This window comes from Mustela nigripes, chromosome 8, assembly GCF_022355385.1.
Source record: "Mustela nigripes isolate SB6536 chromosome 8, MUSNIG.SB6536, whole genome shotgun sequence".
Classification (NCBI taxonomy): domain Eukaryota; kingdom Metazoa; phylum Chordata; class Mammalia; order Carnivora; family Mustelidae; genus Mustela; species Mustela nigripes.
Genome location: NC_081564.1, coordinates 9391195 through 9417278, shown reverse-complemented (window position 1 = coordinate 9417278; position 26084 = coordinate 9391195). Strand labels below are relative to the sequence as shown.

Below are 26084 nucleotides of genomic sequence, written 5' to 3'. Positions count from 1 at the left end.
GTTGGGAGAGTGACGTGGGGGTGGGGGGAGGCAGTGACCTGTGCAGGGCTCCGTCTCAGCCCCAGGGCACGCAGTTACACGGACCCCTCTGTCTCGTTCCATATGCTTTCCCAGAGCTGGGGCCCTTCCTCTGGTTTGATGTTGAGTGACATTCTTCTTGGAGTGTTAAATAACTAAACAAACCTAACCCCTTTCAAATCCTCTATTTGCTCTCCTTCCCAGAACACCAAGACTCGAGCTAACTTTGGCTCCCGTCCATTCGCCTATGCTGAAGGGCAGGCCCACCGCAACGCCGCCGACCTGTGCACCGATCTGGCCGAGGAGATCAGCGCTAACTTTGAGGCCCTGCCCTTCGCCATGGCATCTGATAGCGACAACGACGCCGGCACCAGTATTGCGTCCGACCCGGGCACTCACGGGCCGCCGTGCCGCATTGCCGCTGTGGCCACTGCTCAGCAGCGTAAGTCGCCGCCTCCCGGGGCCCCCACTGCTTCCTGGGAATGCAGGCGCTGCTGATTCATAACCCAGCCAACCTGGGCTCGCTCTCGTGGGCCCGGTGAAAGAAAACGGGGAACAGGAGATGGGGTCACTGTACTTTCGCTGCCTAGAAGGTACATTTCCCCACATCCAGGACGCCTGCCACTCCTCAGTGCCGCCAGAGCATCGCTTGGAAATGCAAGCCGGAAAGACTATCCACTTTTTATAAGATGGCTAAAAGCCCCAGAATTTTGTGGCTGCCTCTATTTTTAAAATATTAATTATTTAAGTTGTTTTAAAACTGAGGTCATTAAAAAAAACAACTGAGGTCATCAATGACTGATAAAATACTAATTGTGGAATCTAGGTGGTAGGTGTTAGTGCACAGTGAAAAAGCTCTCCTAATTATTTGGCAAATTTCATAGTCAAATAAAACCAGGCTTCCTGATCTAAAGGTGTGTGCAGACTATAACTGGCTTGGTTTTGCAGACTGTTTTATGATTCTGTTTACTTCTTTCTCCTGATGAAGAACTTTCCAAATTTTTCTGTGAATTGCATGAGTTCTATTCATAGAAACAATTTTTGGAATCAGGATCATGACACACAATTAGTTACTCCATGGCTCCTTTAAAATCCCTTCAAGTGCTAGGAGTCTTTCTCACAAAGGAGGAGATTTTGGTTTGTCTAAGGGGGAGAGAAGTTCATGATCTTTCTGGCCTGCTCTTGCCTCGAATTCACTGTCACTGTGCTCTGTTGCAGAATATGACAGTGACACCTCCTGTCATTATAAAGTCGAACTCAGTTATGAGAATTTCATCACCTCGGGCCCAGACCCCCACCCACCTCCCATCGCAGACGACGAAAGTGATGACGAGGATGATGACGATGTTCCCCAGGTACAAGGCCCCCGGCGCTCCGGCGGCTCCCTGGTGACTGGACGAGCCTCCAGGAATGACTTTGATCTGAGGGTACAAGGCTGGAGTGGGGACATTTCCAGTTATGTACCTGCTAAGCTCTTAGGCCCAGTACTGATCTGGGTGTGGGAGAAATGGAGTACCCTGCTAGTGATTGAGCACTGGGTCAGTGTGGAGGGCTTACTGGGCTTCAGAGGGCTTGCCACAGTCGGGGCTGTTGCCTGCACTGGCATCTGAAGGTGTGATTCTGCTGCTGGCCTTGGAGTAGGTGGGATGTGTAGGTCGGGGAAGGGCTGACGTGCACACGAGGTACTTCTCTGTTCATGCCTCTGCCTTCTCTTCCAGGAGGACCACTACGCCCTACTGGTGAAAGCCTGGGAGACCAAGGTGTTCCCTACCATCCGAAGACGCTTCCGCAATGAGGCAGAGCGCAAGTCCGGCCTAGACCAGATCAAGGGTGCTTTACAACTAGGTCTGGTGCTTTGCGCTTTCCTTGTGAGCTACATCATGACTTGAGCTGTGCTTAGATGAAACTTAGTCATAAATCAGGAACGTGGGGCTCATCTAACGTCAGGCCACACCTAACCTTGTCCTCTCCTGTCCTTTCCTGAGCTCTGTGCTCTTCGGCTTCCATTGCCAGCCTTTTCTTTGCCTGTCAGCTTAACTCCATGTGTGGGTTGATGGGCTGCTGAAATGGTTGTGCTGGAAAGTTGGATGGCCTGGGGGTTAATAATTTGGGCTCTCAAGTTACAGCTATGCTATTTGCTGTCTGTCTGACCTTGGGACAGTTACTGAAGCATGCTGGGCTTTCCTCCCCTTTAACACGGAAATCAGTGATGGTGACCACCTTTATGGATATGAGAAATAACTGCTTTAACACAGGTAAAGCTCCTAGGAACAGTGCCTGGCACAGAGTAAGTGTTCAGTTAATATGGTTCTAGATGTCACTGTGGTAATGATGGTGGTATTTTTCTTCCATGAGCATAGTTTCTCTAGCAAAGAATAATGCAAAGTTTGGCCCCCAGACAGTGGACTATTCGTGAGTCTTGAGTGCAGGTAGCTAATTTCTGTTTTGAGGATTTTTCTCATCTTGTGAAGCACCTGCTTTTTTCTCCCAAACATGGGGCCTCAGGGATGTGTGAGAAGTTTCTCATCTTTGTCCTATGTCAGCAGCCTTGCTCCTCTTTGAGCTTGTCCTGAGCTTAGGACCAAATAAAAAGCAGAGTCCCCACTAGACCTTCATTTTTTAGCCAATTAATATGCCAGGTCCCAGATATCCAGTGATTACTTTTCTCCCATGTTGGCACTAGGACTGAATCAGCTTGTGTAAATGTATAGTTTGATTTTTACTTATTTACTTTCATGCTTTCTATCCCCGAAGCTGAGGCGTATGACAGTGAAATGATCTTGTTTAAACTTAACCTGTGGGCATAGCCACACCTCCCGTGACATGGCGGGATTGCTTCCTGCTCTTGTCAGAGCCCAGGTTCAGCTGCCAACCCAGCTCTGGGGCAGATAAGTAGTAAATCTTCTCTACTCTTGAGTTTGAGACAGAGGGAACGACATTAGGAAGACTCTTGGTGGGAGTGCACGAGGCAGGGGGCAGGGAAAAGCGTCGGGCGCGTGAGGACTTTGGATTTTATTCTCTGCAAGATGGGAAGCCACTGGGAGGTGGTAAGCAAAGGAGCAACACAATTCAGTGTAGTAGATCCCAGAGAGAGTTTGCTCTTCCCCATCTGTTTTCAGCATCTGAGAGGAAATGCCCTCGTGGGCTTTGTTGGAGGGCAGAACAGACCTTCTCTCAGGTTGTAACGACGCTAACTTAATGCAATGGCAGGTGCACTGCCTCCCGCCTCCAGGCACCCATGCAGCGCAGGCTTCAGCGGCAGGAGGCCTTTGATGCGGTGGCATGTGTTGAGCCAACCGTTCATCCCACTTACCTGTCCCTGCAGTCAGCCTGCCTCCTGGGCGACGGGCCCCCGGCGAGGGAAACACCCAGTGGGCCATGGCAGGTGACCTGTGGTCGGGGCTGTGCGGTAGATCAGGGTCCGGCACGTGTGTAGCTTGGCCAGGCCAGTCTCGCGTGGCTTCTCTGAGAACCTGCTATTTGAGTGGAGATCACGAGCAGACGGGCTGACATCTGGCTTCCACTGAGAACCATAAAGCACTGTTTTCAGGGGGGGCTGCTGCTTCTTACCGCTTTGGAGAGAGTAGGAAAGGGGGTAGAGAATTTACAGTGTGCAGGTGGAAAGCCCCTGTATGTGATCGTTGGTTGCTTTGCCTGTATTTTGATACAGGTTCTGCTTACATTAGGATTTCTTCTCTTTTCCTCTTTGGTGCCAGAGCCATCCTCAGCATCTGTGGCTAAGGGTGCCTCCTCTTTTTCTGCTCCCATTGTGGTTAGGGGAAGGTATAGACAGCGCAGCAGAAAATCTGATCATCCAAAAGTGGCCCTGGACCAGAGGGGGACCGATGAGTCCCCCAGACGGGCCTCCAGCCCCTAATGTGGCCTCTTGCCAAGGCATTCTCTAGGAATCCGTCTGTGTGCTGTGACTAGTCATGTGAACCAAATTAATTTAAACCTAAAACATTTACCTTTTGAATATAATCTTCATGGGAGCCGTGGCAGAGGTGGAAAGGAGGCTGGGGGACGGCTTGTGGTACCCAAAGGGCCACCCCCGTGAGGTAGAGCAGCCTCCTGTTGTCCAGTCCCCGAGGAAGGTTACTGACCCCACCCCTGTCCTGAGCGTGGTTGACCTCGGCATCCTTCCCGTGTTCCTCGATTCCTGCTGGGTCGACAGCCCAGGATTTGTTCTCCTGTCCCCCGTTCCTTTGGAAAATGTTGCAAAGATGATTTTTCCATCATCTTCCAATACCCGGCCACACGTCTGTTCTCTCTGACAGCTCTATCTCCAGGCATCCTTCTCTAATTGCAGCCTCCTCCTTCCAAAGTGTGCTCTCAGAATTGCTGTGCCTTTTCCCTCCAGCAAGGCCAGCATGTAAAGGACTAGGAGACGGGCGTGCAGGCCATCAGCCTGCGTGGCAGCGCCTGTGGCCACCCCCGTGTCTGAACCCATGCAGCGTGGGAGCTACGGCCGCGCTGGCAGGTGGAGACACTGTACCTCACCTCCCCGTGTGCCCCGCAGGGCCGTCTCTTCAGGGACATGTGTTGACTGCATTTATTAATTGATAGTGGTGCTGCTGGTGAACGTAACGATGTGTTCTCCCTTGGGAAGGAAGAACACAGCCAGTTCCAGTGCTGGGTAGGAGAAGCTGGCGGAGCTCTGTCTGTCTTAAGCAACATGCGATGGCTGTAAAAATCACATAGTACAAAAACGTACAAAGTAAGAAGCAAACCTTCCCTCACTTGTTACCCTCTGTTTGCCCTCTACTTAGGAAATGAAATGACTGCATAATAATATCCCGTGATTTTTAACCATTCTGTATTGCTGAATATTTTCCTCATCTCCATTTGGGGATTTCTGAGCGGTGCTTCAGGGACTGCTTGTGGACCTTTACACACACATGCTTGTGTTTCTGAGGAGAAATTTGAAGGGTTCCAACAAGTAGGGCATCGAGTGTTTGAAAGTTGCTAGACCCCCATAATTACCTTCCCCAAAAGGCTCTGTACTTCTGTGGACGGTGTTTGAAGGATTCTCTTAACTCGTCATTCTCAGTATGAGTCAGTGTTATGGTTGATCCGAAGACCGTGTACTCTCCGGAGAGTTACCAGTGCAGTCATATTTTTTTAGGTATGGTGGACATTGCCCGACAGACGGTTGAATTTCTCTACGAGGAGAACGGCGGTATCCCAAGAGACCTGTATCTTCCCACCATTGAAGACATTAAAGACGAAGCGAACAAGTTCACAATTGATAAAGTTCGAAAAGGTTCTGTTTGCCCTCCTACTTCATCTGTGAAGCTTCGTGGAATGAGGGGTTGGGTGTTCACTTTGAGTGTGAGCAGAGCAGCTCGAGCTCGCCTGGGGTGACTCTCCTTTTGTGGAATGACAGGACCTCTCACAGCCTCTCTTCTGTGAGGCCCTAAAGCTTGTGTGGCCTCCAGTGGCCGCCTGTACATTCCTGTGTGAGCTCGCTGGCACCCACAGAGTGAGACGGGGTACTGGGGCAGAGGGAGAAATGGGGCATGGGTGGCGAGGGGTCCAGATAGGCCTCCCAGCTTAGGTCAGGGCTGCTGAGCTAGAACCACGAATGTGTGGTTGCACTGCTTTTTTAGAATTTTAATAGAACGTGTTTATTCTTTTGATTAAAAATCTATTGCATTTTTTGAGGAAATGAAATTTCGGAAAAGCACAAGAAAGAAAAGTGGAAACCACTCATTATCAGACTTTCACAACGATATGAGAACATCAGGAACAGAAGCAGAAATACATATTTTCATTCTCTTTTTCTTTTTTAGATATAATTTGCAAACCATAAAATCTACCCTCTTAAAGGATACAATTCAGTTTTTAGTAGATTCACAAGCTTGTATAACCGCCAAACCATTGCCTCTAATTCCAGAATATTTTCATCCTCCAGAAAGAGCTCCTGTACCCCCACCACTCCCCATTTCTCCTTTCCTTGAGCCCCATTAATTTACTTTTTGTCCCTATGGACTTGCCTCTTCCGGACATTTCCTATGAATGGAATCCTACAACATGGGGTCTTTGGGTCTGGCCTCTTTCATACAGCGCAGTCTTTCAAGGTACACACATGTTGTAGCATGTGTTAGTACTTTGTTCCTTTTTATGGCAAGATAATACTCCAGTGTGCGGGTGGTACCCCATTTTTTAATCCACTGATCAAATGATGGACACTTGGGTTGTTTCTAACTTCAGGCTGTTATGAGTAATGCAGCTGTGAGTGTGTGTTTTCCTTTCTCTTGGGTAAATATTTAAGAGTGGGATTGCTGGGTCCTATGACAAGTTGAACTTTTTGAGGAACTGCCAGACGATTTTCCGAAGTGCACCATTTTACATTCCCACTGGAAATGTATACAGCTTCCATTTTGTCCATATCCTCGTCAACACTTACTACTCTCTGTTGGTTAGATTACAGTCATCCCAGTGGGTGGGTGTGAAGTGGGGTCTTATTGTGGCTTGAGCTTGTGTCCCTAATGACATGGAACATCTTTTCATGAGTATCTTCATTTTTCTTTGGAGAAATGTTTATTCGAATCCCTTGTCAATTTTTTTAGTTGGCTTATTTGGTTTTTATTATGAGAGTTCTCACAATGTTTTTTTATACGATCTTCAAGACTGACCTTTGTACCTTTTTTAGTTACAACTAAACTGAGGTATTGTTAGATGCTGTAGAGCTATTTTAGGCTCTAAAATATAGGGTCCCAATTTGATAATGGTACTTGCTTCTGAAAAAACTTCTCCTTCTGCCCTCCTCAGGCCTCACAGTAGTAACCCGCTCTCCCGACAGCAACAACGTAGCCAGCAGTACTGTGGGAACTGCTCTGCCAAAATTCGCCATCCGGGGGATGCTGAAAACCTTTGGGCTTCATGGAGTTGTCTTAGATGTTGATTCAGTGAGTAAACAGTCTTTTATATACACTGAGACGTTCATGCTCAGTTTCCCTGTGCCTTAAAAAGCGATCATACAGGGACACCTGGGTGGCTCAGTTGGGTTAAATGTTTGCTTTCGGCTCGGGTCATGATCTTAGGGTCCTAGGATCAAACCCAGCACTGGGCTCCCTGCTCAGTGTGGGGAGTCTGCTTGTCTCTTTCCCTCTGCCCCTCCCCCCCGTGCTCATGTTTGCTCTCACTCACTTGCTCTCTTTCAAATTAAAAAAATAAATCTTTTTACAAAACCCAATCATGCAGATGGATTATTCTTCAGATTAGGGATGAAGAAAGTGAGCTAACTGCTCACACCAAAAGGCTTTCCTGAGGCTTTCTTGTGGGCCAGATCAGGGCTGATGATAGATGATGATAAGCTGTTAATGCTGCGCTGGCGGCCCCCTTCAGACCACGCTGCCTCTGCCGCCATTTTGTCAGCCGTGTTCAGGCCATCCCTCCATTCTTCCTACCCAAGTCCCAGGAACATTCTCCCGTGGTCCTTGATAAATGGATGGTTGGCATGACCTTTACAGATACAAGTAAAAGAAATAGTTTTATGATTTTGATCACATCATCTTGCTGGTTCTCCCAGCCTCGGTTTTCCAGTATGCAGCACGAGTGTGTTAAACCCATGGCGTTCTCCGGTTGGGGGTGTTATAGGTGGGAAAAAAGGAACAGAAAATGCATCTGGACAAAGCCAAAGCTTTCTTTTGAAAATAGGGTCCTTTGTGAAAGTGATGACTCCACGATCCTAAGGTCTCATGCACGTGCTGGCATGTGAGAAGTTTCCTGGATGAGAAAAGCTGATGAACCTATACATAGTTCAAGCCTAAAAGTCTCTGATGAAAAAGGATCTGTTGCCCCATAGATAAACTAGAATCTGTCCAGACAGAGACAGAGCAACAGGTCATGTAGGTACCATTAATGGTGTGAAATGGAAAGCTTTCCATTTTTACTGACTCTGTTTCACCCAAACTTAATTATGAATCATTAATTTTTTTAAAGATTTCAATGTATTTGAGAGAGACAGTGCACGCATGGGAGCAGTAGGGAGGGGCCAAGGGAGGAGGGAGAGAATCTCAAGCAGACTACTTGCTGAGCACAGATCCTGACGTGGAGCTCGAGCTAAACCCTGAGATCATGACCTGAGCTGAAACCAAGAGTTGGACATTCAAATGACTGAGCCTCCCAGGTGCCCCTTGAATCATTGAATTTTTTTTTTAAGATTTTATTTATTTATTTGAGAGAGAGTGAGAGAGCATGAGAGGGGAGTAGGTCAGAGGGAGAAGCAGACTCCCCTTGGAGCTGGGAGCCCAATGTGGGACTCGATCCCGGGACTCCAGAATCATGACCTGAGCCGAAGGCAGTTGCTTAACCAACTGAACCACCCAAGCGCCCTGAATCATTAAGTTTTTAAGAGAGGTTATTGACTGGTGGCTTACTAAGGTGAACATTTAAATAGAAAATTCTATTAGTAATACTATTAATTTCCCACTGCCTTCTGATATAAACTTCTGATCCTGGTTGTCAGCAGTGGAAATATGTGCAAGTATAAATTAGAAAAATAGGAAATTTATTAAAATAATTCTGTTATTTCTCAAATAGTTTGATTCTTTTAGGTTATAATAATAATCTGTAACAAAAATTACGTTCATATTTAAATCCAAAGCCTATATGCATGAGTTTACTTTTTTACTTTCCTGCAATAAAATAGAGCTATCAGATTTCCTGCTTTTCCAAAATTATTATTTTTTTCAAAGTTTTATGTATTTGACAGCATGAGCGGGGGGTGTGGTGGGGAGCAGAAGGAGAGAAAGAGAAGCAGACTCCCCACTAAGCACAGAGCCCAACATGGAGCTCAGTCCCTCTATCCTGAGATCACGACCCAAACCAAAATCAAGAGTTAGATGCCCAATCTGTCCAAGCCACCCAGGCACTCCATGCTTTTACAGAGTTGTCAGCATAAAAACAGTGAACATAAAACAATATGCACTGAATTGTGACTGAAATATAGCCCTGTTGTCTTTAATTTTTTTTTTTTTAAATTTTTATTAGAGTTGAGGGAAGGCCAGAGGGAGAGAGAAAATCTTAAGCAGGCTCCATGCCGATCAAGGAGCCCAAAACAGGACTCCTTACCACAACCCTGAGAACAGGCCCTGAGCCAAAACTAGATTCTGATACTTAACCAACCGAGCCACCCAGGCGCCCCTGTCTTAAATTTCTAATTCATGATTACATACCAGTTAAAATTTGAAAACCAGTATGAAAACACTAAACACACTGTTAATATTAACCAGATGTCTTTGACCTCTTAGAGATTCAATGATGTGAAACTGACATTTATTACCGTGAAACTTTGATATATATACATATATATTTTAAAACTTGAGGGGGAAAAGTCAGTGCCCAAAAAGTCAAATAGACCGTTTCTTTAACTGTTGTAGGTAAATGAGTTAGTGCAGGTAGAAACGTACCTCCGAAGTGAAGGTGTGCTGGTCCGGTACTGGTACCCTATTGATATGCTGGAGAGGCCCCCGGCAGGCTACCGAAGGACGGCCACCAATGGGCTGGTCACGCTGGACAATACCAACCTTCAGATTCACAGGTAAGACTGAGCCCTTCTTTCTAGTGGATCACAGAGGTGCGCTTATTATGTCTCTACCACATGTACCACTTGTCATTGACAAGCTTTTCCTTCAAAGCTGAGAGTTAGAGAGATGGAAGCTAGTAAAGTAACAGCAAAATGGCAGGGGTTGGGAAGAAATGTGCGATCTGGTGTCACCCCACCTCTGCCACAGGCTCTCTGCTGTGAGCTGCAGGGGGGAGGGGAGGGCTGGAGATCCAGAAGAGAGTGGAAAAGCTGTAAAGAGTAAAGCCAGTCCAGAAGAGGTAACAAAGAGGATGTCCAGGCCTGGTGGGAGCAGCCGGCTCATCTCTCCATTGAGCAAACAAAGTGTTTACTCCTGAGTGTGTGCTTTGTGCCTAGCACTGGGCGGAGGTCTCTAAGGAAGCACATGCCTGCCCTCCGTGGATGGTCTCTCTCCACTAATCCACACCTGCCGTGGCTTTCCATTTCCCTTGGAGTAGAATTCAGACCATTAACCTGACTCGTGAAAGCCCTGCCTGGGCCCCCAAGTCTCTGCTTCTCCATGTACTCTGTCAGCGGTGCTGGCCTTTCCGCGTCTCTCACACACAGTGCTCGTGTCCTCCGTGGGGTCTCTGCGCCTGCTCTTCCCTTTACCCTGAACTTTGCGTGCCTGTCTCATTCTTGTCATTCAGATCTCACTATGTTGCCTTTCCAGAGAGGGCTTTGCCTCCCCGGCTAACGTAAGCATGAAGCCACGTGTTGTCCTAGCGCCACATCTCACTTCCTCTCTAGGACCTGATGTTCTTGCCTGCAAGTTTGTGCGAGTTTGGTTTACTTTATTCACTGTGTTGTGTTTCTTCCTCCTAGACTGAGGTTCCCTAAAGCAGAGACTCTGTCTCATTCTTCGCCAGAGCCTCCCATTGTCTGATCGGGACGCTGGCTCAAGTTGTAGACTCAAAGTATCTGTTGAAAGGGATCCCAGAACATACAGGCTTGAATATCAATACGATAGTCCTAAAAGTTTTTAAAGCTTTATTTCATAAGCAAGTTGTATTTTTAGCAAATGGCTCTGATAGATGTAACTTAATGACATCTTTGATTAGCAGCTGAGCGAGAAGGCAAGAAAGCACTTGGTAAAGTTACAATCAGGCTGTCGATGTAGGACATTTATTCTTGGGATGATGGTGATGATCTCGGTGTCAGGAGAACTAAGAAGTCTGCCCCACGGGTTTGTTTGATCAAGAAAGTGGCTGGATTTCTCACCATAGTACAGATACCCTCAGCAGTGTGCTCTTCCTAAGGCGCTCACGTGTCTGGGAGAGGACTTAGAGCCGTAGACGGTTCAGCAGTAGCCTCAGAGGCATTAACAGTCTGCAGGGACAGAGCAGGGACTACTGGGCAGGCCCGAAATAGTCTCACCCCAGCTGCGGCCCCGAAATCTGAGGACGAAGCTGCAGGGAGTCAGCGAGGGCTTTTATTCCGACCTCCTCTGTGTTGCTGGCCCGACCCCTCTGAGCGGTGCCCGTGCACCCGCAAAACCGACCTCCGCGGAGGGAGGCGACAGGCAAGTAGAGGTGGTTTGTTTTAAAGTCCGGCGTAAGGATATTCTAGGCTGGTGGAGAGAAGAAAGAAACCACCTAAATGCAGCATCTCAGCTGTGTTTGTCTTCACAGCTGTACAAACTCACCAGGTCTTATGTGGCTTCTTTAGTTACCGTTATGCCCAGATCTGAGTTAGGGTAGACCAGCATTACATTTAATTCAGATCAGTAGGCACTACAGGGTGAGCCCTGATGGGTCCAAGTGGGTTTTAAACCTAGACTTTTTAGAGACAATAGGGCTGCTTCTAACTTGCCTTTTTAGTTAAGTGCTTAATACCAGGAGAATTTTTTTATATTAACATATAATGTATTATTTGCCCCAGGGGTACAGATCTGTGAATCATCAGTCTTAAACAATTCACAGCACTCACCATAGCACATACCCTCCCCCAATGTCCATAACCCAACCACCCTCTCCCTCCCCCCAGCAACCCTCAGTTTGTTTCGCAAGATTAAGAGTTTCTTACGGTTTGTCTCCCTCCTGATCCATCTTCTTTCATTTTTTTTCCCTCCCTACCCTCCACGACCCACCCACCCTGCCACTCAAGATTCCTCATATCAGAGAGATCATATGATAATTGTCCTGCTCTGATTGACCTATTTCACTCAGCATAATACCCTCTAGTTCCATCCACACCGTTGCAAATGGCAAGATTTCATTTCTTTTGATGGCTGCGTAATATTCCACTGTGTATATATACCACATCTTTCTTATTCATTCATCTGTAGTTAGACATCTAGGTTCTTTCCATAGTTTGGCTATCGTGGACATCACTGCTATAAACATTGGGGTGCGGGTGCCCCCTTCGGATCATGACATTTGTATCTTTAGGGTAAATACCTAGTAGTGCCATTGCTGGGTCATAGGGTAGCTCTATTTTCGACTTTCTGAGGAACCTCCATGTAGTTTTTCAGAGCGGCTGCACCAGCTTGCGTTCCCACCAACAGAAAGGGCTCCCCTTTCTCCGCATCCTTGCCAGCATCTGTCATTTCCTGACTTGTTAATTTTAGCCATTCCGACTGGTGTGAGATGGTATCTCACTGTGCTTTTGATTTGTATTTCCCTGATGTTCAGTGGTGTTGAGCACTTTTTCACGTGTGTGTTGGCCATTTAGATGTCTTCTTTGCAGAAATGTCTGTTCATGTCCTCTGCCCATTTCTTGATTGGATTACTTGTTCTTTGGGTGTTGAGTTTGATAAGTTCTTTATAGACTTTGGATACTAGCCCTTTATCTAATATGTCGTTTGTGAATATCTTCTCCCATTCTGTCAGTTGTCTTTTGGTTTTGTTGACTGTTTCCTTTGCTAATGCCAGGAGAATTTTTAATAATGATGATTAGTTGAAGAAATACAGGGAGCCTCTCCTATGCTTGGGATTAGATCATTTGCCAAGAGATGCAGTTCTTTTTTTTTTTTTTTTTTTAAGATTTTATTTATTTATTAGACAGAGATCACATGTAGGAAGAGAGGCAGGCGGGGGGGTGGGGGGCAGGCTCCATGCTGAGCAGAGAGCCCGATGCGGGCCTCAATTCCAGGACCCTGGGATCATGACCCGAGCCTGAGTCAGAGGCTTTAACCCACTGAGCCACCCAGGTGCCCCCAAGAGATGCAATTCTAAATGAGACCCGTTTAGTCACTAATGAGCTATTATTCAAGGTAAATGCTAATTACTTCAAAAATTCATCACACAAAGTGTTCATGGTGAATGTTTTGTATGTACTTTAGTGAGCTGTGGTTTCCAGACCGTGTAGCTCACCCCTTTAAAGCATACGAGTCGGGGGTGTTTAGTATATATACACAGATATGTACTGTCTTCACCACAATCACTTTTTTTTTTTAAGATTTTATTTATTTGTCAGAGAGAGCGAGTGAGAGTGAGCACAGGCAGACAGAGTGGAAGGCAGAGTCAGACGGAGAAGCAGGCTCCCTGCGGAGCAAGGAGCCCGATGTGGGACTCGATCCCAGGACGCTGGGATCATGACCTGAGCCGAAGGCAGCTGCTTAACCAACTGAGCCACCCAGGCATCCCACCACAATCACTTTTAAAACATTTTCATCCCATAAAGGAGAAACCTGTGCCCCTTCTCTCCTCTAGTTCAGCTTTGTCCCGTTTCTATGGATTTGCTTGATTCTGGACAGCCTGTGTGGATGGAACCATGTATTGTGGGGCCCTTCGTGTCTGGCCTCTTTTTCTTGGCACAATGTCTTCAAGGTCGATCCATGGCGTAGCAGGTTCTGGCACTTCGTCCTTACTGCTGACGAATGTTCCAGTGTGTGCGTTTACCTTTCCTCGCTTGATGGACGTTGCTCTGTTTCCAGTTTGGGCCACTCCCAAGTAATGCTCGTGTGAACATACACGTAGAAGTTTTGTATGGATTCTCTGTTTTTCCACAGTGGTTTCTGAGTAGAGAAAATCCAAACATATTTAAACATGACTTTTTATTTAAGACCGAAATGACTAGGTTGGCGTGCAGATTCCAGGGCCCGAAGAGAGGCCTGTGGCCCGGCCCGAGCCCCGGCGCTTAGCGCGTCCCCCGCTTTCCCTGCAGAGAGCTGCTGCGGTGCGAGGCGGCGCTGGCCCGGCTGTACTGCCGCGTGGCCCTGCTCAACATCTTCGCCCCGAAGCTGCCGCACTTGTTCACCCGCCTCTTCCACATCCCCGCCATCCGGGACATCACCCTGGAGCACCTGCAGCTGCTGTCCAATCAGCTCCTGGCCCCTCCCCTCCCAGGTGAGCCTTGGCTTCTGGCCGGCCTAGTGACAACAGCTCGGGGTGGGGCGGCCCGAAGCGCCAGCCCAGCCCCAGGCAGGAGACTGGGGGTGAGGGACTCGCTCTCCGGGTGACACAGGCCTTCAGCTGGTGTAGATAAATGGCCCTAAAGAGTCGCAATGATCTGGGCAGCACTTGCTCGCTTTAAAAAATGGAAGTATGCTACGTGACCTGTTTAGTCCTTGACCTGCTAAGCACTCACTGAGCATCCCGACCAAGTTGTGGATCAAGGGAAATTTAAGCATCACTTAGGAAGTCCTGTCACTGTCCTGTGGCCACAGTCATTGTCACAGGCCTTGCTCAGAAAGGAAAATGTACCTTTTATGAGACTGACGCGCTTCCTACTACGCCAACAGGCACCACCTGAGAATGTACCTTTTACCAAGCTCCTCCACAGCCTCATTGGTTCATTGTGACTTCTGGTGGAGCTGTTTCGGTGGGCCAGGCTGTGTGTATCTCCTAACGTTGGGGCCCTTGGCGAGGCTTCTGGTGAATGCCAAGCAACGAACCTGCTTAGCCCAGCCCAAGACAAAGGGGCGCCTCTGTCTTCCCCCAGCACCTCAGCCTCCCCTTGGCCTCCCAGCAACTAAGACAGGAGGACAAGGTGAGAGGGCAGACAGCCCTCAAGGCCCAGCGGGCATCTGCCAGCTGTGGAGGTCCCAGTGAGCGTGAGTGTGCTGGGGTCCCCTGGCCCACCCCCAAGAACTTAGAGGCTCCAAAACATCTGGACAGCTTTAAAGCGTTTGTGGAAGAAGCTTTGCCGTAATGACCTCACACTGGCTTTACACACTCCCTAGCAGCTCCTCGGGGCAGCTCGGGAGGGGCCTGGGCACATGAGTATATCAGGCTCTGGGAACCCCTGCATCCGAGCAGTTCCATTTCTGTTTCATAGACCTGTGGCCGCCACTTCAGATTTGATTTTAGGAACAGTTTTGTTGCTTAAAAGAAAGGAAAAATTTAGACCGCTGATGTGAACCCCAGCCCCCAACCTGCCAGCCTGCAGGATCTGATCAGTAATGTCTCCTCTGAGACACTCTGTCCGAGTTGCCCCATCCTGGTTTTCCGGGCAGGCTGCTCGCTCTCACCCACGTCTGCCCGCCATTGGTGTCTGTGGTCCTGGCGAATTCAGGTTTTCTTTCCTGGCCGCAGATGGCACCATCAGCTCCAGCTCCATCCTCCTGGCACAGTCTCTGCAGCATTGCGTCCACTCCCAGAACTGCTCGGCCACAGACCTCTTCTACCAGGGCAGCTCGCAGACAGTGAGAGAGTGGCTCCACGTGGCCATCACCCGGACCCTGCACCAGGGCGAGGAGAGCCTGCTGGAGCTGACGAAACAGATCTGCTCCTTCCTGCAGGTAGACGACTAAAGCTCTCATGTCCCTGCACCGGGCCTATAACTTTTAATTAGAAGTCTTACTGGCTTGCTCTAAATGACACACACTCTTCCCCAAGCCCCCTAAGCCCCGCTGAACCAGTCTCCTTTTCCTCGTGGCTTTCCCGTCTTGTCCCATCCATAGTGGCCTCCCTCCCAGACGGCTTTCTTGTCCCTGGGATCCTGTGACTTCGTATGCATTGGCTCTGTCCTTTGCTTGGGAGTTGGGGGATGAAGTGCTCTCCTGTGTGTAGCCTGTGGCTTTCCTTGTTAAATTTCTCTGCAGACAGCGCCGGAGCAGTTCCCCTCTGAGGAGTTTCCGATTTCGGAGTCCAAAGTCAACATGGATGTTAATTTCCCTGGGGCGGCTTTTGTCGTCGTGTCTTGCAAAGAAAGTCAGTCTGGATTCCGCAAAGAGTAAGTTGCCCGTTCTCCAGGAGAGCTAATGGGAGAGAAAACTGGAGTCTGGTGAAACTGACAGAGGACAAGCTCGAGTTGTTTTTACTTATTAGTTAACATATACCATATTTGAAAATAGCCTATAGTTCTTCCCATATTTCTGTGTTTGGGAAATTCATCCTTATAAAGAACGACCTTCTAGGATGTGGTGGGAATGACTCAGAAATGCCCACTTCTTACCCTCCATCTGACCCTCCTGCCCTCCCCCTTGCTCCACAGCTCCTCCTTGTACAAGGCGCCATGGGCACGGGTGCTCGTGTACGGGCTTGGCCACAAAGTCAAGCGGAACGGCCAGCTAAACCTGATTGAGGCCGTCTGTTACCCACGGGATGCGTCTCCGGCCAACACCGGCCTCACGCCGCCGCCTACCGCCAACCAGTACCCTTCGGTGATCCTCTCCACAGACAAGGTCCACATCAAGCTGGGTATGTCTCTGAGTTAGCGCTTGGTAAGAACACTGTGAAGTTATTTTTGGCTTTCCTTCTTTCTGGAGATAGAAAGGATCTTGTACGTTGCTGTATGTGGTCAGTAAAGAACGGAAGTGCTCGGGACAGTGTATTTTAGGGGCAGGAGATGAAATGAGCGCCTTTCCTTTCACAATTGTGCACTCTTTAGAGTGACCTGAACAGAGCGGTCCTTTACCAGGAATAATCCCAGCTGCCTTCCTCCAACGCTCATTAAAACTTAATTCTCTTGGGTGCGAGAGGGTCCCTGGGGCTCAGGTCACAGTGAGCATCTGCGGCCTGTCTCGGTGGTAAACAGCCTGCTGGCCAGGCCAGGAGGCCCAGTGGGTCTCCCCGGCATTCTTTGCTAAGCTGGCGTGGGTTTAGGGTCAGGGACGGGCTCCCCCTCTGCATATCCCAGAGGCCACCCCCCGCCTCTGCACCCCGGGCGCCCGGGCCACCTAACTGTTTCCAACAAAACACACAGAGGCAAGGAAAACCTGGTCACAGACTTCCCCTGCACTTCCTATCCCGTTTGATGAGAAAGGAGGGATCCAGGTTTGCTAGAGAGGATTCTGGAATGTAGCTGACTTCCCAGTCAAAAATTGGGCCTTGGGGTGGGGGCACCTGGGTGGCTCAGTGGGTTAAGCCTCTTCCTTCAGCTCAGGTCATGGTCTCAGGGTCCTGGGATCGAGTCCCACATGGGGCTTTCTGCTCAGCAGGGAGCCTGCTTCCTCCTCTCTCTCTCTGCCTGCCTCTCTGCCTACTAGTGGTCTCTCTCTGTCAAATAAATAAATAAAATCTTAAAAAAAAAAAAAAAAATTGGGCCTTGGCTTTTCCACAACCCCTGTCCTAGAGACCTTACATCTTTAGGGAATGAAACAAAAGGAGACTTTGCCAAATAACTTGATCTCTCTTCATTAGGGCTGATTTTTCTCATAGCACTTGGCCTCTACTGGCTGTTCTTTTAACTTTGTAATTAAATAAACAGAAGATCTCTATCTTTTCACTCCTCGGTTATCACCATATAAACGTTAACCCCAAAACGGAGGTCAATCAGCATGGTTCCTCCCAACTTGTCCAAAGGCCCCAGGCTGCTGATGGCCTGACTTCTGTCTGGTCAGGCCTTGCAGCAGGCCTTGGGGTGCAGTGTGAGGGGGGAATCGGGCTTCAGGGCCTTTTTCCTCTCGCTGCAGCCTCTCTGGCCAGGTTCAAGCCATGGCAGTGACACAAGGTAATAAGAGAAAAAGCCCAGGCACCTGGGTGGCTCAGTTGGTTAAGTGACTGCCTTTGGCTCAGGTCATGATCCTGGAGTCCTGGGATCGAGTCCCGCATCAGACTCCCTGCTTGGCAGGGAGTCTGCTTCTCCCTCTGCCCCTCCCTCTTCTCATGCTCTCTCTCTCTCTCTCTCTCTCATTCTCTCTCTCAAAATAAATAAAATCTTAAAAAAAAAAAAAGAGAGAGAGAAAGCCCAAGGTCCTGGGAGTGCTAGTCTGGGGCGCCCCTTCCCAGTCCACTCTGTAACCTGATACAAGCGTAATGGTCTCATGGGATTGCAGCCACACAAAATGGCTAATTATTTCTTTACCAAACTGGGAATATTCCAAGGAAGCAGCTTTTAAGGTCTGACTTAGTATTTCCATGCTGGCTTATCAGGCTGGTTGGTATCTAAGCAGCTGGGGAGTGTTTCTCCTTCCCCATTCTCATTGCTGCTGGTGGCCCCTTGTGACAGCGACAAGTGGACTCTTGGGAGGGATGTCCTCAAGCCCCTCCTGTACCCGCAGCTGACTCGGTCTGGAGTGCAGGGGTCGGGAGGTGAAGGGCGAGGGCAGCTCCATTTCCTTTCACCTCCCACAGATGAGCAGGTTGGCTTTCCAGGCCTGTTCTTACACACACACCTGGTGGGTCCTTTTCTGAGGCTGATTCGGGTCCTGTGCTGCCAATGATGAGCCTTCCTCCTCGGCCGTTTTTCCAGGCGTGTCTCCCCCTCCTGGAGCCGTGCTGGTGTTGCATTCTCTGCCCCTGGAGTTCCCTCTGGCTATGGCCTTCGCCGAGCAGCTGCTGGCCTGGAGATTAGAGGATGGCGAAGCGAGATCCGAAGATGAGCCCGACACCATCCCGACGTCTGTCCTCCTGCAAGTTGTGGAGCTGCTGGGTAAGGCTTACCTTCCCTCGGGATTGGGCCTGGGAGAGCTGGGGAGCTAGCTGAGGAAAGGGATTGCCTGCTGGTGGCCTCTTGTTCGGTTGCTGTCATTTGAAAAGGGCCTGTATTTATTTATTTTGAGAGAGAGCTTGGGCGGGAGGGGCAGAAGGAGAGTGGGAAAGAGACTCTGAAGCCAACTCTGCAAGTAGCCCCACACAGGGCTTGATCTCGTGACCCGAACCGAAAAACTAAGGGTCAGACACTTCATTAGATAATCCTGTGGCCTGGCCTCGTGGACCCGTGATGTGCAGGGTGTTCTTTCACTAACCCTGAAAAGGAGATTGGTTTTAATTAACATATAATGTGTTCTTTGCCCCAGGAGTACAGGTCTGTGAATCATCAGGCTGACACATTTCACAGCACTCAACGCAGCACATTCCCTCCCCAGCGTCCCTCACCTAGCTGCCCCATGCCCCCAACCCCTCCCCATCCAGCAACCCTCAGTTAAGAGTCTCTCATGGCTTGTCTCCCTCTCTGGTTTCATCTTGTTTCATTTTTCCCTCCCTTCCCCTATGATCTCTCCGATACGAGGAATTTAAAAAAATGAGATTTATTTATTATTATTTTTTAAGATTTTATTTATTTATTTGACAGAGAGAGAGAGAGATCACAAATAGGCAGAGAGACAGACAGAGAGAGAGATGAGGAGAAGCAGGCTCCCTGCTGAGCAGAGAGCCCCATGCGGGACTCGATCCCAGGCCCCTGGGATCATGACCCTGAGCCACCCAGGCGCCCCAAAAATGAGATTTATTTTATCGTACTTTATTTTTGTTAAGGTTTTATTTACTTATTTGACAGAGCGATAGAGCATAAGTAGGCAGAGCAGCAGGCAGAGAGAGAGGGAGAAGCAGGCTCTCCACCACATAGGGAGCCCGATATAGTGCTCGATCCCAGGACCCTGAGATCACGACCTGAGCCGAAGGCAGCCGTTTAACCCCCTGAGCCTCCCAGGCGCCCCCGCACTTTACTTTATACAAATACATGCCGTTTTTGTAGCTTTGGAGGTCAAAGGTGGTGTGGGAGTAAAGAATGTTGCAAAATCCAACATGGTGACTTAGTCGTTCCTGAAAGGGTTGTATTTTGGTAAAACTCATAGAAAGTTAAACTTCAGAGGTGCACATTTTGCCTTTGTAAATTCACCTCAAATTCTAAATAACTATTGAACTTCGTTAGTGTAATATATCTGCTTAAGTGTTTAGGGATAAAACAGACTAATGTCTGCAACTAATTTTGAAATAATCAAATAGTAAGCGGAGTTTTTGGGTGAATAAAGGGGTAGATAGGTAGGTGCGTAAGAGCAAATACCACAGAGTGTTAGCGGGAGGACCGAGGTGGTGGGCCTACGGGCAGTCCCTGTCTAAGTAGTTCAGCTGCCCTGTATTTTTGAGATTTTTTTATAATGTTGGGGGGAAAAGATGTTGCAAACTTAAGTGCACTCAGGGGTCAGAAGCCAGATGGGGGAAAGCAGAGGGGAGTGGGCCAGGCACCTCATGCTCTGTCAGTCCCTGAACCCTGTCACCCCTTGCTACACGAGAAGGTGGACCTGGTCCTGCCAGCTCTTAGAACTTTTTATTTCAAGAAGACTCAGTAATGTAGATACTGATGTGAATTTCCCAGTTTTCGAATGTTGGCAACTGAATCAAATTCTTTGAAATACTCTGGGCGAGGGATCAGGGAAGGTGAGTGGGGGACCACCGTGGGAAGGAGAGGTCTGTGGGCAGTCTTGGCTCACGGGCCGCCATTCGCAATCTGGGCGGAGGAGAATTCTAAGGCCATCCTATTACGGAAATGACAATTGGCAGAGGAAGGACAATGGAGGGGAGGTCGCTTGAGCATCGGAGGGCGGGACCGCGGACCCTGTAGGCACTTGTTCTCTCTGAATGGCTTCTTCCTGAATGGCGGCATGGGTTCCTTTCAGTTAAAGTTATGAAACAGCGCCACCCCAAGAGATCAGGCAGCTTAGTGTGAATTTAAGATGCGTGTCTGGCACAAAGGGGATCTTGGTACAAACCTGTGACCCATCTTGTTGTTCTAGACCCTATTTCCTGAACTTCAGTCCTTCTCATCATCTTTATGTGATTCCCGCCATGTCTACAAGTCATGCCTGTCAGCATTTATTGATCTGGTTTCTGACAATCCGCTCTCTGCTCCTTTTTGTACACTTTAATTTTAAGGCACCTGGGTGGCTCAGATGGTCGAACATTTGCCTTTGGCTCAGATCATGATCCCACGGTCCTGGGGTCAAGCCCCACATTGGGTTCTTGCTCAGCGGGGAGTCTGTTTCTCCCTCTCCCTCTCTGCCCCTTCCTTCCCCACTCGTTCTCTCTCTCTCTCAAATAAATAAATAGTATCTTTTTTTAAAAAGGGGGGGGAATACTTTGTCAGTATGTATTTCTGGGCTGTGTGATAGAATTAGATTGTGTGCCCCCCCGTAGTAACTACCCCATGGTTTGGGAAATAGTGTTCTCATGACTTCTCACCAACTTACTTGAAAACCTTATGAGAAAGAAAGAAAATGAGTTTTCGGTGTGAGCCATTGAACCTGGCTCTGTACGATCATGCGGCCCTGGGGTTAAGGCCATGGGCTCTGGGATCAACCAGCCAGGCTTGAGCTCTTTGAGCCTCTGTTTTTTCATCTGAGAGCTGGGGATGGATAACATAGCGTCAGGAACAGTGCCTGGTGCAGAGCAAGTGCTCTACCAACAACCGCTGCTGTTACTGTTTTGTATTTGCTTCAGGAAACTTCCTGTGGACCACAGACATGGCGGCCTGCGTGAAGGAGCTCGTTTTCCATCTCCTGGCGGAGCTGCTGCGCACGGTACACACCCTGGAGCAGAGGAAGCACCCTGCCGGCCTGTCCTCCTCCATCGCCCTCCAGCTGAACCCCTGTCTGGCCATGCTGATGGCTTTGCAGTCGGAGCTCCATAAGCTGTACGACGAGGAAACCCAGAGCTGGGTCCCGGGCAGTGCGTGTGGAGGCTCGGCGGCAGCGGCCACGGACCAGGGCAGGTTCTCCACATACTTCCATGCGCTCATGGAGGGCTGCCTGGCGGTGGCCGAAGTGACCCTGCCCACCAACATGAGTGTCACAGCCAGCGGGGTGACCTCTACGACCGCCCCGAATCTCAGCGACTCCTCATCCTCTTCATCCTCCTCCCCTGGACAGACACCACAAAGCCCCAGCCTCCTATCAAAGAGGAAAAAGGTCAAGATGAAGCGAGAAAAGGCCTCCTCCTCCGGGAAGCGCCAGTCGTCCCGTTCAGTGGAATCGGACCCCGCCATGCTCAGCATTGGGGGCAGCAAGCCGGAGGACATGCTGTGGTTTCATCGAGCCCTCACCCTGCTCATCATTCTCCGACATCTCACCAGGAAGGACCCACAGGGTCTGGGTGTGACAAGTGACGCCATCGCCGACGCCTGCCAGGCACTGGTTGGCCCCACGGCCCACAGCCGCTTGCTGGTGATCTCTGGAATCCCCACCCACCTGGACGAGGGCATCGTCAGAGGTGCTATCCGCAAGGCCTGCAATGCCCATGGCGGGGTCTTCAAGGATGAGATCTACATCCCCCTGCAGGACGAAGACCCCAAGAAGCCCAAGGACAAGGCTGAGGGTGCTGATGGCAAAGCCGAGCCGGAGAAGACCCTCGGCTTCCCCAGCGCGGACAGTTTGGAGGTCAGCACGTCCAGCAGCCTGACCCCTGCCATGAGCATCAGCGCATCCGCCTCCACCAGTCAGGCCTCCATCTGCAGCTCCCAGGGGATCTCGCAGACCGTCAGTGACCTCTCTGTGGATCCGCTGCCCTCGGGCCTCGAGCCGCCCGTCCCTCCCGGTGTACTGGAGCCCCACGTGGTGTCCAGCCAGGAGAGCCTAGACATCTCCCTGTGCAGCACGGGCAGCCTGGGCAGTCTGGGGAGCCTGGGGGAGCCGCTGGACAACGCGGAGACGGCCTCTGTGTCGGACATGGGCTCCATGTACACGGTCACGTCCCTGGACAACCAGCCCCTCGCGGCGCGCCCCATCAAAGGCTTTGCGGTCGTGGAGGTAACGGCGCTCGCGCCTTGGCAACCTCGAAAGTCACGAGCAGAGCAGCTGGGATCCCCCCAAGCCCCTCTCACCCTTCCAGCATGATTTCCCCAGGATTAACTGACAGGTGGCGTTGGGGCACGTAGGGCGCTCCCTGAGGCAGCTCTTGGAAGCCACCATGATTTATCATGTTGATTATCTGTATCTGAGGTCACATCTCCGACAAGAGTGGTGCCAAGTCTGATGTCATGAAGTAAATGCAGGTCGTTGCTGAGTATGGGAGGGAGGCAGAGGAGTACGAGGGGCCTGACCTTTCCTGGGGGACAGGCTTTATCGAGTGCATTCCAGCTCGGGCCCGCCGGTATATTTGAGTGGCCCCGGGTTGTTTTAAGTGTTGCCGTCGGCAGGTGGGGTCTTCACTGATCTTTGCGAGGACAAATTTGCCATTCTGCTCCTGGTGGTTCTGAGTTTCCAGACCACGTTTCCACTTCAAGATCCCCTCTGTTGCTTGGGCCTCCTTGTTTAGGAATCCTGCCTCCTGTGTCTTCATCCCTGTGTGAGGGGAGTCAGACTCCGAGTAAATCTGTCCTCCTGCTATTGGATGCGGCGAGGAAGACACTAGAAGGAAATATGTGTGTATTGCTTTGCTCTCCCAGGGAGCTCTGGCAAGAGCGTTCCAGAAGCCGGTGATGGTTTCTTCCCCAGAATCCTTTCTCTTAATCTCTGCACCCTCTTCCCGGGGGCTTCTCAGAGCTACGCGTGGACCCTAGCTCCCTGGGCATCGGAGTAAAGCCACAGACCCGGTCAGGGTTTAGCAACAGACGTTTCCAGCAGCTAAAATGTTCCCCATCAAGTTACTGCTGTTGGCGTGTGGCAGAGACGCTCCCGAGGAGCACGACTCGCAGGAGTCCGGCCACACTCATCGCACTTAAGACAGGGAGGGGGTTTGAGGACGGAGCGGGAGGGAAAACAAAGCTCTTCCCCTGCTCCAGTCCTGATCCTTTGCTTTGTTCACACAGATAAGATCCCGAGCCAAAATTGAGAAAATTCGAGCAAGTTTGTTTAACAATAATGACTTGATCGGTTTGTCAAGTTTGGATGGCGAAGATGAACTGATGGAAATGTCCACGGAGGAGATCCTCACCGTGTCCGTAGTAAATCAGAGTCTGTTTGATACACAGGGAAGCCCGGGCTTGGAAGATTACTTCAATGATAAGTCTATTAAAGGTGGGTTATGGATTTTTTATTTGTGATTAATAGACTTTTTGCGAACACTTTTAAGTTTACAGAAAAAAATTAACAAAGTCTTCTGCTCTCTCTGTACCTAGTGTGCCCTATCTTTAACATCTTACCACAGAAAGAACCTTGGGGGGCACCCTGGGGGCTAGAGACTTGGGAAATGAGCAGGGGCCGTGCGGAGACGGACAGACATTCTTTGCTTGGCTCACGGAAGCTGTCAGAGCTGTGAGGGCCATGAGGGCGCCCCTGCCTCCGGCCTGCTATGCTCCAGCCTGTGGAGACCGCCGGGAAGGGCCATTCCTGTGCGACTGACGAATCACTAAATTCTACCCCTGAAGCTAATAATATACTGTATGTTAACTAAATTGAATTTAAATTAAAAAAAAAAAAAATTAAAGTGGGCTTGCATTCAAGTCCCATTTTGCTTTTTGTCTAGCCAGACTTCGCTTTGTTCGAGTTCAGGTGTATTTACTGTGTTCTGTCCTGTGGAGCTAGAACATACCAAGTGCATTGCTGGAAATCATCTGGTCATTTGCCCAAGGGCAGTAAATGCCTCCATCTTTACACTCATTCTTGGGGAAGAAACAATTCCGCATCCTCTTCACCAAGTCCCACTTTGTCATTCTGACAACTCTTTGTGGGTGGACCCTGTCTGGTGTCCCCAGTTCTTCTGTATGACGTGGCGCGTTCATCCAGGACGCAGCCCCAGGCCCCGCTGAGCAGAATCAAGCAGCAGACTCCTGCCTGAAGCCAGCAGCTTGCCCCAAGCCCCACTCCGGAAACAGTGGTTTTTCTTCTTCCTTCTATGATTACACTCCTTTGTGTGGTCATTTTTATTTTGCACTAGTGTTGCTCAAAATTTTTAATCCATGTCCTTCTTTCTAATTCTTTAATATTGTTTGAAATTTCATGATAGAACTGTAGAATTTGTTTCCTGTTCTAGGAGAACAAAAATGTAATACCAAATATGGGTTTTGTTGTTGGCTTCAAATTTTTATCCCCGAGTTGTAAAATGTTCACTCAGGGCTAGTACCAGGATGAGATAAGTGAGGCCTTGGGCACGAAATTTAATGGGCTCCAAAAATCTCAGTAAGCTAGATAAATAATATGTGTGTGTGTGTGTGTGTATCTTTTTAGGACTTATAAAATTTATTTGAGAGAGAACATGAACAGGGTGAGGGGCAGAGAGAGAAGCAGGCCCCTCTGGGCAAGGAGCCTGATATGGGACTTGATCCCAGGACCCTGGGATCATGACCTGAGCCGAAGGCAAACGCTTAACCCACTGAGCCACCCAGGTGTCCCTAGATAAATAACATTTTGATTGATTATTTATAGAAGTCAGAATTAATACAAAATATCCATAATGAGTAAAATTTTAAATAAAGACAGGACCAGTATTACTGATTATTTCTTTTGGCTTAGGCTTTAATGTGGCTTGGCACAGTACTGTTGATATTTTGCTCGTCGTGTGGGGGTTTCTTTTGTATTGATTTTGATTTCTTTTTTTTAATACTACATTGAAAATGCATTTCTTTTTAAAGATTTTATTTATTTATTTGAAAGACAGAGATCACAAGTAGGCAGAGAGAGGAGGAAGCAGGCTCTCTGCTAAAAGCAGAGAGCCCAATGCAGGGCTTGATCCCAGGACCCCGGGATCATGACCTGAGCTGAAGGCGGAGGCTTAACCCACTGAGCCACCCAGGCGCCCCTGAAATATGTATCTTGATCATGGAGTTTTGGGGGGATCTTGCCCCCGAGGGGACTGCCTGGCTCCCCTCACCCTGTGTGGGCCCCAATCCCTTATTAGTGTGCATTTGGCCCCCAGCGCTCTGTGGCCCATGTGGGGATAACTATTGTAAGGTCTGAGGCCTTTTCCTGCCTTAACTCATGGGTTGCCAGCCTTTTCATACTTCGAATCTGAATTTGGACCGAGTTCCTGATCCTGTTATAGTCAAACGTTCCACATAAGGTACTCGGTCTTTTGGTAACATTAGTGCCACACGCGTTTTGCTAGAGACCAAGTTGTGGTTCTGCTGAGTCAGCTTTTAGGGCTTGGCCGCCCCTTCTGCACCCCTGACCCCACACCCTCAGTCTGGAGGCCCATGAGGCTTCTGATCTCCTGTTCCCACAGCCAGGCCGGCCCTGGGGGCAGCCATGGTGTGTCAGAGGGAGAGGCCGGCTGTGGGGCCGGGGGCGGGAAGGAGAAGGGAGTGAGGAGTGAGTCCGCGCAGTCCCCGGCCTGGGCCCCCGGCCACGAGAGGCGTGCAGATGGAGTCCTGACGGCCACTGGGGCCCACCTTCAGGAGCACTTATTTGGGCACAGAAAGAAATGGTTTTTCCTGTGCTCGAGGACAATTTTCTACCTGTTCATTGTGCCAGTCTCGAACCATCCTCTCTAATAACGCAAAACTTGCTTGATACCGTGGG

The 26084-nt window shown here is 49.5% G+C and overlaps 1 protein-coding gene across 8 annotated transcripts in view; it reads left to right on the top strand.

Moving 5' to 3' along the window:
- HECTD4 (HECT domain E3 ubiquitin protein ligase 4) overlaps positions 1-26084 on the top strand; it is a 182887-nt gene that overhangs the window by 140453 nt on the left and 16350 nt on the right. For all 8 annotated transcript variants that reach the window (XM_059408459.1, XM_059408455.1, XM_059408453.1 and 5 more), the window contains 13 exons: positions 223-460; positions 1237-1373; positions 1737-1863; positions 5144-5281; positions 6793-6929; positions 9405-9565; positions 13697-13878; positions 15067-15272; positions 15576-15706; positions 15968-16173; positions 18167-18346; positions 21133-22436; positions 23438-23645. In XM_059408459.1, the coding sequence (XP_059264442.1) occupies positions 223-460; positions 1237-1373; positions 1737-1863; positions 5144-5281; positions 6793-6929; positions 9405-9565; positions 13697-13878; positions 15067-15272; positions 15576-15706; positions 15968-16173; positions 18167-18346; positions 21133-22436; positions 23438-23645 (3355 nt within the window). The remainder of the gene's footprint in view (positions 1-222; positions 461-1236; positions 1374-1736; positions 1864-5143; positions 5282-6792; positions 6930-9404; positions 9566-13696; positions 13879-15066; positions 15273-15575; positions 15707-15967; positions 16174-18166; positions 18347-21132; positions 22437-23437; positions 23646-26084) is intronic.